Source organism: Lytechinus pictus, chromosome 14 (assembly GCF_037042905.1).
Source record: "Lytechinus pictus isolate F3 Inbred chromosome 14, Lp3.0, whole genome shotgun sequence".
NCBI lineage: Eukaryota > Metazoa > Echinodermata > Echinoidea > Temnopleuroida > Toxopneustidae > Lytechinus > Lytechinus pictus.
Genome location: NC_087258.1, coordinates 21135168 through 21146494, shown reverse-complemented (window position 1 = coordinate 21146494; position 11327 = coordinate 21135168). Strand labels below are relative to the sequence as shown.

At 35.5% G+C, this 11327-nt stretch overlaps 1 protein-coding gene across 1 annotated transcript; it reads right to left on the bottom strand.

The window, feature by feature from the left end:
- Positions 1-2706: 2706 nt before the first annotated feature.
- On the bottom strand, positions 2707-8675 carry LOC129275704 (E3 ubiquitin-protein ligase TRIM71-like). Its single transcript, XM_064109582.1, has 3 exons — positions 8058-8675; positions 7540-7557; positions 2707-3972 (listed from the first exon to the last, which is right to left on the bottom strand). The coding sequence occupies exons 1-3, from the start codon at positions 8673-8675 to the stop codon at positions 2707-2709; spliced, it is 1902 nt and encodes a 633-aa protein (XP_063965652.1).
- Positions 8676-11327: the final 2652 nt, after the last annotated feature.

The following is an 11327-nucleotide window of genomic DNA, read 5'->3' as shown; positions in this document are numbered from 1 at the left end:
AACAGAGTCATTTAAAACATAAGTAATAACTATAACATTTTATAAACAAAAGAATCTCATAGACTAACCTCTGAGAGGGCAGTAATTCAATGGCATGCATTTCTAAAATATAAATCGTGATATTTACACAAGAAAAAAAATCATTTATACATTAAATTCTAAGTACAATGAAATGTTATTAAAAAAAATAACCACAGATCGACCTGGAGTTGGCCCCCTTAATACGTTAAAGGTGATACCTTGGTCTCTAGAATTATTGCGTAAAAAGGTTCTATTCAGAACGTTTATTTAAGGCTGTTTTCATGATCCTAAAATCGCAATCGCAGAATTTCGTCGTTTCGGGCTTGTACTAAAAAAGCTAGTTGTTATTTTTATTTTCCAGATATACAATTATCTATTTTTACTTGATTAAACTTCCATTTTTAATTTCGAAATAAGCGGTGGATTAGTTTTGGGTTTTTAACATCATATTGTTAGGTGCAAATTCGGGATAAGGATTGCAAAAATATTCTTTTAAAACTGCAAAAATTTAGCAGTTTTAATGGGTGTCAAATTCTGGGATCTGAAGTGATCGTTGTTACATGCTTGAATTTAGAGAGAGAACACCGGGCAATAAAAACTGAGTATAGCAATCGTTTACTTAATCTGAAATCAAAGATAGTGAAATCTATCTGTATGAATTTTCTCTAAATAATTCTTAGAAAGCCTCTACACCTTAATATAACGATAATTCAAGATTTGTAATTATACTAAACACCGTAGAAAATACATTTCTATATGCACTATTGTGTAAATAATAATTGAGATCAAGTTTATATTTATACACGCATATATTGAAAAATGAATATAAATTATATATTCACATCTCCACCTTTTCACTAATTTATACGAATTACCATTACAATGCTTCCATTCCCTTTCAAAGGGATTTATGACAAAAGAAGAATAAGAAATATTTTACACATGTCTCGTAAACATTCTAAAACAAAGAAAATCAAAACCGTATATTTTCAAGACTACTCTTAAACAAAAAGAGATTTTTTTACCAGCAAATATTTGGGTTTTTTTAATAACTGGTTATCAGCGGTTGGTATATCTTTCCCTCTTGGAGAAGATCACATAATTATCAAAAACAAAATGCAAGAAACGTCTAGACAGCAAAATCTGTGGTGTTAACCAGTATACATAGAGGACCACACCAGTTATTTTACACCGGTGTTAAATTGGTGGTGTTAGTTTTACACCTATATGTGCTATTACAACACCTATGGTTGTTACATTTACACTCTGTGGTGTTATGTTCAATCACTAGGGTGTTATTTTAACACCTTAGGGTGTGGTCCTCTATTAACACCAATTGATGTCAGTTTTAACACCACAGTTTTTACAGTCTACAAGGTCCAAAAGAAGTCATCTTATCATTCCATCACCAACGTTAATTCAACTGAATAATATACAAATAGCGAATACGCATGAGTATGGTGGTACACAGCAAAAACTGTGGTGTTAACCGGTGTACATAGAGGACCACACCAGTTATTTTACACCGGTGTTAAATTGGTGGTGTTAGTTTTACACCTATAGGTGTTATTAAAACACCTATGGTTGTTACATTTACACTCTTTGGTGTTATGTTCAATCTCTAGGGTGTTATTTTATATATTATCACCAATTGATGTCAGTTTTAACACCACAGTTTTTACAGTCTACAAGGTCCAAAAGAAGTCATCTTATCATTCCATCACCAACGTTAATTCAACTGAATAATATACAAATAGCGAATACGCATGAGTATGGTGGTACACAGCAAAAACTGTGGTGTTAACCGGTGTACATAGAGGACCACACCAGTTATTTTACACCGGTGTTAAATTGGTGGTGTTAGTTTTACACCTATAGGTGTTATTAAAACACCTATGGTTGTTACATTTACACTCTTTGGTGTTATGTTCAATCTCTAGGGTGTTATTTTATATATTATCACCAATTGATGTCAGTTTTAACACCACAGTTTTTACAGTCTAGAAGGTCCAAAAGAAGTCATCATTCCATCACCAAAGTTAATTCAACTGAATAATATACAAATAGTGAATAGGCATGAGTATGGTGGTACGAAACTTTCGCATGATGTGAAAGCAAAATGGTCTAATACTGTGTAGAGTGCAGTCTTTCTGCTTATTTTCCGTTTATTCCCCTAATGCGCTGTAAATATTTTCATTAGTAAGTATGATAGTAATTATCTTGATTTCTTTGAAATTACATTTGCTAATTGCTTTATTATATTTTCAATAAACACTTAGTTATGTTTTTATCTTTAAGTTAGTAAATGATAATTACAATAATAAGCACGGTAGGCCTGTTTGTTGCAGACTAAATGGTATATTCAAAACTCGTAAAATTGGTGCAAAGTAACGTATAATTTTTACACGATTCATTTTATTTATCACTTGTATCACTTGAATATTGTCGTATTAAATTCTAAAATTTTCATATTTTATCCAGCTTCTGGCTGCGAAACATATTTTTTTTTTTTACGAATTAAATGGTATTGTATCTGTATCACATTAACTGATTTTGTCATCAGAAAAAGGTATTACATCGTAAGTAATATACATGTAGTATTGAATATCGAAACCTGTTAAAGTAGATTTGTAGCATGGTGAAAGCATGCCAGTTTCCATACTACATAGTGTGATATAAAGTGGATTACAATGATACTTTGATGAAATATAACTTATCATCACAAGCAAAGGCGAGCATGTCTGGGGAGAGGGAAACCAAGTAACACCAATAACTATCCAATGTCATATCTAGTGCATTGAACTCAACTCTTTCCCTCAGGTTCAGACCATCAAGATCATAGAGTCTGATCACTATGCTACTATTCTTCTTATCAACACTCGCTACATACACCCTGTCCTGCTCATCCACGGCAGCATACAGGTGGACATCCTCTGGAGCTTGTAGAGACTCACCAGCATTCCCATCCCTGTCATAGACCGTCACAACGCTTGGATCGTCCAAACATGAACTCGTGACGATCAAACCCGTCCTGGTGGTAGATGCCTGCCACGTATCGTGCTTTGTTTGAACAGTGTGTTTAAGAGTGGATCCTGACGGGTCATAGATATAGACTTGTTTTCCATAGTTAGTAATGATGATTTCATCTGTTGGACCTCTGTTAACTTTGAGAATATTTCTATTGCCTCTCACGTGAATTGTTGCTTTCCTAGTGCCAAGGGGAGAGTAGATGTAGGCTTCCGTATAAGAACCAGTGGACACGCATAACGACCCGTCCTGTTGGAAGACCAGATCACAACATTTCATGTCACTTAAGGGTGTGTTTCTATACCGCTGCTTTCCACCATTTGAATCAATGATATCAATACCTTGTCCATAATCCCCATACCCGATAGCGACAGTGCTATGGGAGTACCGTGCCATACCGAGCATCGTTCCCCGTAGATCAACACACTGAATGACTTCTATCTTGGGATCTGATCCTGATATGCTCCCGAGGTCAAGACGAGTATCATCTGCTGGTTTGAACCTCTTCTCCTGTGCTTTCTTCTTAATAGCTTCCGCAGAAGTGTGATCAGTAACCTCCTTCAGCATGGTATCCAGCTCCTCACAGAGCAAGATATGAGCAGATAGAGTGTCTGTCTCAAGATTACCCAGTCTGTCATTATCTACCAAAGTAATTGAACTACAAATACTCTTGATCCTCTGTCGATCTTTTGACTTCAAGACGTCGAGGTCGTCATCAAAACTATGCTTTAAGGCATTTATTTGGTCGGTGAGATTTCGAAGATTTTCTTCCAGCTCCTTGGCCTTGATGCTGTAGGCTTGCTTGACATCATCTAGTAGTGTCTGCACTGCAGTGTGTACATCATGACGTTGTATTTCTATGTTCTGAATGTTCTTCTCTAGCTCTGCTTTCTTGTCAGCACAGCGTTGGGCAAGGCCTGTCACCTATATGAATTGAAAGTGTGATAAGTAAACACAGCGAGTTAGATTTGGATCCTTAAAGGATAAAACAACAAATTATATACGAAACGAAAGTAAATCACACAGAATAACAGACAACATTCTGAATAAGCTTGAAAAGAGACCACATATATCCATAAATTGCATGTCACATTGAAACAATAACGATAGTAAGCATCACTGTAATTCACATAAAGAATAAAAAACAACTGGATTAGATGCAACAGTTATAATATTGATGATGGTATTACAAATTATAATCATTATCATCGTGTAATCAACAGCATCCATTATTATCATAATAATGATTATCATTATTATAGTTTTTTATTAAAAATATTATTATTATAAGTTATTAGTGGTGGTAGTGGTGGTAATAGTTGTAGTGGTAGTCATAGGCGGATCCAGGGGGCCCGAGGGGCCCGCCCCCCCCCCCCCTATTGGCGGAGAAAAAAAAGAAAAAAGGGGGAAAGAAAGAAAAAAAGGAAAAAGAAGGGAAAAGAAAGAAGAAAAAAGAAGGGGAACATAAGAAGAGGAAGGCGAGTGAATAAAATAAGATGAGGGGAAAAAATATTTCATGCCACTGTACAGTATAAAATTTTTGCTCGCGCTTCGCGCTCGCATTGCCTTTTAGGTGATTTATATATCTTGCTCAACATGGAACTTAAATATCAAATTTTGTAGTTAATATACAAAACATATTTCAGCTTGGATATTCAAACTTTCATTATTTTGTTTCATTTACAGATTGATTTTCAAACAGTGCTCTGTAAGAATATTAACATTTTCTGCTCGCGCTGTGCGCTCGCAAAATTTGATTTGTCAGGTACCTATTATTTTCCTGCATTCCATAAAGTTTTCAAATATCCCTATTCAGGTCAAATTGTCAAAACGTAATAGCTAGCGCTGCACGCTCGCATTTTGATTGGTGATTTGATTTGTATATCTCAATAATTTCATGACAGTTTATCAAAAATATGATGACATAATGTTCTTAGAATGTCCCTGTCCTATGTCAAAACTCAAAGTAATAATAATGAAACATATCAGATCTTTTTTTAACTGTGATTCATATCCACCTCATATTTTTCATACAAAGTGCTTGAAATACAGAGCTTAAATTGACCTTTTTTCAGATTGGAATATCAAATATTTTAAGCTCGAGGTTCGCGCTCGCTTTATTGATTTTCATGATGAAAAATGGTATTTAGAATGCCCAGATTCTAGGTCGAAATCTGAAACACGCGCAAGCATGTTTATTCAGATACGCAGCTTGTTCTCTATTTCAATCATTATGAGGCTATATATCCAGTTTCAGATCAGAATATCAAAAATTTTCTGCTCACCCTTTGCGCTCGCATTATTAATGTAGGAAGATATCAAGTTATACCCATTTTTTCATGATTTACAAAACATGAAGAGAGTGTCACGTTTTTAAGTTTGAAATCTAATTTTTCTTTCCTCTCGTTCTTCGCGCTCGCATCGATTGTTTGGTTATAATACTTATACCATTCATAATTACAAAACATGCATAGAACCTTGCATTGAATCCAGTTTGCTTGAGTCCACGACGGCATGTGTTCTATCTACATACAACAACACCCATCCATCTTCTCAGGGCATTCTCCCCTTTTTTTTTTTTTTTTTTTTCCTTCTCTTTTTCTGGGGGGGGGGGGGGGTGGGGTGGGGAAGGGTGGATATTTTTAGGACGGGTTGTTTTGTCCTTTATCTAACTGTATATTTTTGATAACTTTGTATTTATTTTGTGAGTATTTCCCTCTCAGTTATTGATTTTTTTCTCATTTGATTATCTGTATTTATACTTTGCTATTTTGTTATTTTGTTATTTGTTGTGTTATCCATTTTTTTGAGGGGCCCACATTGTACAAGCATTGCTTTTTAGTGGGTCCCTCCATTTCCATCTTAATTTAATTTCTATTGAAAAATAGTATACTTATTTAAAACCTACAATGTGTTGCCCAAATTGTCTAAGTGTTTTTTTTTTTTTTCACAACATATGTATCATTATTTTCTTTTTTTGCAACGTATACAAATATTTATGTTTATATATGGTATACAATTCATGTATGTACAATTGATGGAAGTGAAATAAATAAATTTGAAATTTGAAATTTGAAATTGAACCTTAATATTTTAGGCCGGAACGTCAAAAAAATTTCAGCTCGCGCTTCGCGCTCGCATTATATAATCATTGAAATATGTATATGGCTAACTGCAAATCGTCCTTAACAGGTCCCTCTTCGAGAAGGCCAGAACGCGTTATAAAAAATATCTGCTCGCGTTTCGCGCTCGCAGTAATTATCTAGTTACATACGCATCTTCTTCAAGATTACAAACACTGCCCAGAATGTTCAACTGAATTTTCAGGACAAAATACATGAAATTTCACAATTGTTAACTCGCACTTCGCGCTCACACTATTTTAATAGGGCTTATGAAATTATTACATAAGAATAAAGCTAAGAAATTACTGTTATAGGACATGGGCGTTTTGCCCCCCCCAAAAAAAAAAAAAAAAAAATCACGATAACGATAAAAAGAGAAAAGGAAAGGGAAAAGGGCGAAATATATTATTACTTCTTATCAATTTTACGCGATACGCCATTTCGAGCCCCCTCAAAATTTTTGGCTCATTACGCCACTGGGACAACCCCTTCAAAGAAACAATCAACCTTGAGCGACCGATCGGGGAAAATATGGGTTAAAAAAAATTCGGGCCCCCCCCCCCCCATTGGCAGAGGCTGGATCCGCCCCTGGTGGTAGTAGTAGTAGTAGTAGTAGTAGTAGTAGTAGTAGTAGTAGTAGTAGTAGTAGTAGTAGTAGCAGTAGTACTAGTAGTAGTAGTAGTAGTAGTAGTAGTAGTAGTAGTAGTAGTAGTAGTAGTAGTAGTAGCAGTAGTACTAGTAGTAGTAGTAGTAGTAGTAGTAGTAGTAGTAGTAGTAGTAGTAGTAGTAGTAGTAGTAGTAGTACTAGTAGTAGTAGTAGTAGTAGTAATAGTCCAATTATTTTCATTAGTATCGTCCTCACAATCATAATCATTATCAAAAACTATAATTGCTCTTTATTATTTTCGATATCAAAGATCACCCTCAACATTTGATATCAGTGTATAACCATACTAAATCTACCTTTTATACGCAGTAAAAATGCTGTTTGAAATTTATATGCAACGCTGTTAAACCTTACAGTACTATTTTAAATAATTTAATCTCTTAAACCGCAAAGTTTGAGTTGAACATTTAATTCTCAATCTAACTTTCAATAGAAAATAGCCCTGTATAAAATGTGTGTATAAAATGCTGTTTATTTTTCTATGCAGTGGTGTTCAACCCTGCAGGTAGTTGTTTAAATAGAATATGCAAGTGTTTAAAAAATATTAATAAGCACAGTTTGAATTTGATATTTGATTCTAAAAAAAAATAAGCAAGGTTGTTTAAACTTCTAAACAACTACTGTAAGATTCAAATAGTAAACAGTCATATGGATTTATTTTTAAACAGTTTTTTATGTGATGATTATGAATAAATTTACCTTCCGTCGCAACTCCTGCTCAAAGTTAAAGGGGAAGTTCACCCTGACAAAAAGTTTATTGTAAAAATAGCAGAAAAAATAATAAAAAATATTGCCGAAGGTTTGAGAAAGATTCATCAAATAATTAAAAAGTTATTAGAATTTCAATTATTTGATTTGTGACGTCATGTGCGAGCAGCATTCCTACATAGCGAATGGTAAAAAATCAATGAAATGTCATTTTCTCAGAAAATTGAAAATGGTTTTCACTGTACCTTTTGTATATCAATAGACAAATCATGTCACACCCGATCATTAATAGAAAAAAAATTAAGTCATCAGGAACCATACAAAATTTGAAATTCATGCATTTTATATTACATAACACATGGGGCAGCTGCTCGTTTATGACGTCACAAATCCAAAACTTTGAACTCTAATAACTTTCTTACTCTTTAACGGATTTTCATCAAACCTTCACCAATATTTTTTACTATTTTTTCTGCTATTTTTACAACAAAGTTTTCTTCAGGGTGAACTTCCCCTTTAACCTGGTTCTTGATTTTGTGATTTTGATGATCATCGAGTACGCACTTGTGACAGACGTGGACCTTACAATCCTCACAAAACATATCCTTGTTCTCTTGTTTGTGGATGGAGCACTTCTCGAATAAATGACCAATGCTGACCTTCCCTTCGATGACATCATCCATGGAGACAATCTCATGACCGTCGAAGAACATGGTAAGCTGTTGATGAGAATGCAGACACTTATCACACATATAACAATTACATGTTAAGCAGAAGGACACGGCGTCTTTCAGAGACTTGCAAGCGGTGCATTTCTGGCACATCTCAAGGACAGCATTCATCCCTCCACACTTGGCGTGGTAATCGTCTACGCATCCGTTGATGGAGACACTGAGGCGGAGATCATCGACACGGTTGGCGGACAACTTGGTGATCTCCCTGCAGAGAGGACAGACCATGTGATCAAGGTCCTGGTGGGTTAGATCGTATTTCTTGAGGCATCGCCTACAAAATGTGTGTCCACATGAAGTCAGGATTGTCGCCTCGACAAATATATCAAGACATAATGGACATATCAGGTTCGGTGAAGAGCTTGATGCTTTGTCTGATTCACACTTCTCAGCCATCGCTAAATCAATTTACGAACATGAGATTTAAATTCCGACAAATAACATACAAGTCAAGTTAGTACTAACGTATTGAAACGCTAGGTTCGCATTACAACACAATGATCACTTCATGTTATTGCTATGTGTAGTTCAATACAAATTCAAATCAACTACAAGAGTAAAAAAACACACACCCAATTCGAACTTCCTGTAAATAGTACCGGGTATTCCCAGCTAACTTTTGAACCTGACTAACTCATCAAAAGAAGAGGAAGCAAGTTTAACTGAAGGAATAAGGGTTTACTAGGATGGCTGAAAATTGAATTGGTGATAAGCGTAAGAATTTTATTTTGTAAAACTTTTAGTTGGTCAATGTAAGTCTCAAAAGTATAATTGTCCCATACAATATTATAGTAAGTCAGATAGGGAAGCACAAAGCTGATATTTATGTAAAGTTCCTAGAAAAGCCTCAGACAAAACACATCTTAATCTACATATAGCACCTACACCTCGATAAACCTTTGTACACACTGACTTTATGGGGTTTCTAAGTCAAATGATCATCGATAATTACTCCTAGAAATCGAACATGCTGCGGCCCCCAACATTCAGTTTCTGGAATAATTTTGCCTCTAGATCGACAAATTAATACTTGGGAAGCACTCCTCATCTCATGGACAGCAGTAACTCCACTTTGAATCCTTAGCCCTCTGGAGATGTTGTACCGCCATTCCTTGCTCGTGTCCACCGCTGTACTCCCCATCCCTTCACAGCACGTTCTAATTTTTTAATGGTGTAGATACCCCCACATCCAAACTTGTAACCGACCCAGACGTATAGCCAGACATCTGGTGTTTGCATCGTGGATACCAAGACATCACTCAGTCCGACTCGGTGTGATCAATGGCTCCGATGCAGTCAACTTACGTAAATGTGATAACTGGTCTGCCCCCCCCCCCCTCTTAGTGGAAGGGTCATTATTCATTTCATCTGCTACTGACCCGACCCTTATTTCTGCTCCTGCTGCTCCTGCGAGTCCCATTCACACTTCTTAAAAGGGTCCTTCCCAATGAGCTCTTGGTGGATATCTTGTCACTGTATGATGCATCTCCGACTAGTCCCAGCTCGGAGGGACGTCTCCCCCATGTGCCAAGAGGACTGAAGAGGCTTCTTGTTATCATCTCTAGTTCGAAGAGGTCGACATCTCTCCAGGCCGCCCTCCAGACCCAGCTGGGCGGGACGTTTCCCTTATGTGTCAAGAGAACTAGTGAGGCCCTTTTTATCACCACTACTTCGAAGAGGTCGACATCCCTTCTGGCCGCCCTTCATGGTTGATTATTTTTTTGGTCAATTTATTCTATAAAGGTTGTGATCTATGAGCTAGCTCTTTTGCCAGCTGAGGATGCTTAATGGTTGTTTACTTAATAACATCCCCCTTTTTATATGTTTTTAATGCCGAGTTTAAATTGGGTAATACTAGGTTGATAACAATAATTTCATTTTGGAAAGCCAGCTTATAGCGAGGTAGCGACGCAAAAAAGGAATTTTCTTTCAATACCAGTAGGTAGAATCCCTTTAATTAATGTTGCCGTTTTGAAGTATATTCGTGCTTGCAAAAATAGGTTAAAACCGGAAAAAAAAACATTTTTAAGAGGAAGGAGGTAGTGCCTTTTATATGTGTCTTGTTCTTCCTATAAAAATAAACATTTTTTTTACAGAGGTATTGTAATTTATCGGAAACGGGGTTGGGAGATCAAGGAATTATACTGAACGTGGGGAAATTCATTTGCTTACTTTACCAGCATTGTGATAGTGCATGAATGTATTCTGAATTTAGACTGTGTTCTAAAATTTGCATATTCTTAGAGAACTTGAAGACATAAATGGGATACTGCATTACTCAATATGTGTACATGCATATACAGTGCGTATAAAAAAAAACGGGACAGATTTGAAAAGTCTATAAAATTTTTGTTTCAAATTATGATGTCTATATTTTGGTGTTAATATGTGCTCTAGGGTCTTATCTTTCAAATGCCATTAAGAAAATTACTTTTGTTCATGCTTGGGCGAACACGGAATGTTTTTGTCTGGGATTAAAAAGGAGGCTTGCGCCAAAATGGCATATAATGACAAATATGATGATCAGACTTCTTGCTAATCAGCAGACTTTCTCTTAACCTTTTCATTATCTGTGCCATAATTTTAGAATTATGCTGTCAAATTTTATTTACATATTTATTTATTTACTTGAATCATTTTTTTTTTCATTTAAACTTCTTTTACCTTTTAATTTTCCTTCATGAGTAAGAAAAGAATACTTTTGTCAACCCAAGCAAGGAGATTTGCATTATTAATTGGGAAAACCTGTAATTATTCAAATCCTTTTATTAAGTGAAACAAATTATGTTATGGTACCTTTAAAAGACATGAAATCCATTTTTCAAGGGGTTATTGCTTCCTTGACCAAGTTTAATTATATGCTCGACAGGACAAACAGGAAGGAATTAATGTCTTTCAATGGCATTGGAGTATTGAGTCAGTTTTGAAGGAGCTAGATATGGTAGATCGGGTAAAATGTATTAAAAAGTTATAAGCGAGCAAAGCGAGCACGCAAATATTCCCACTTTTTTATTACAATATCAAATTTGGTGGTAGATTTTGACATAA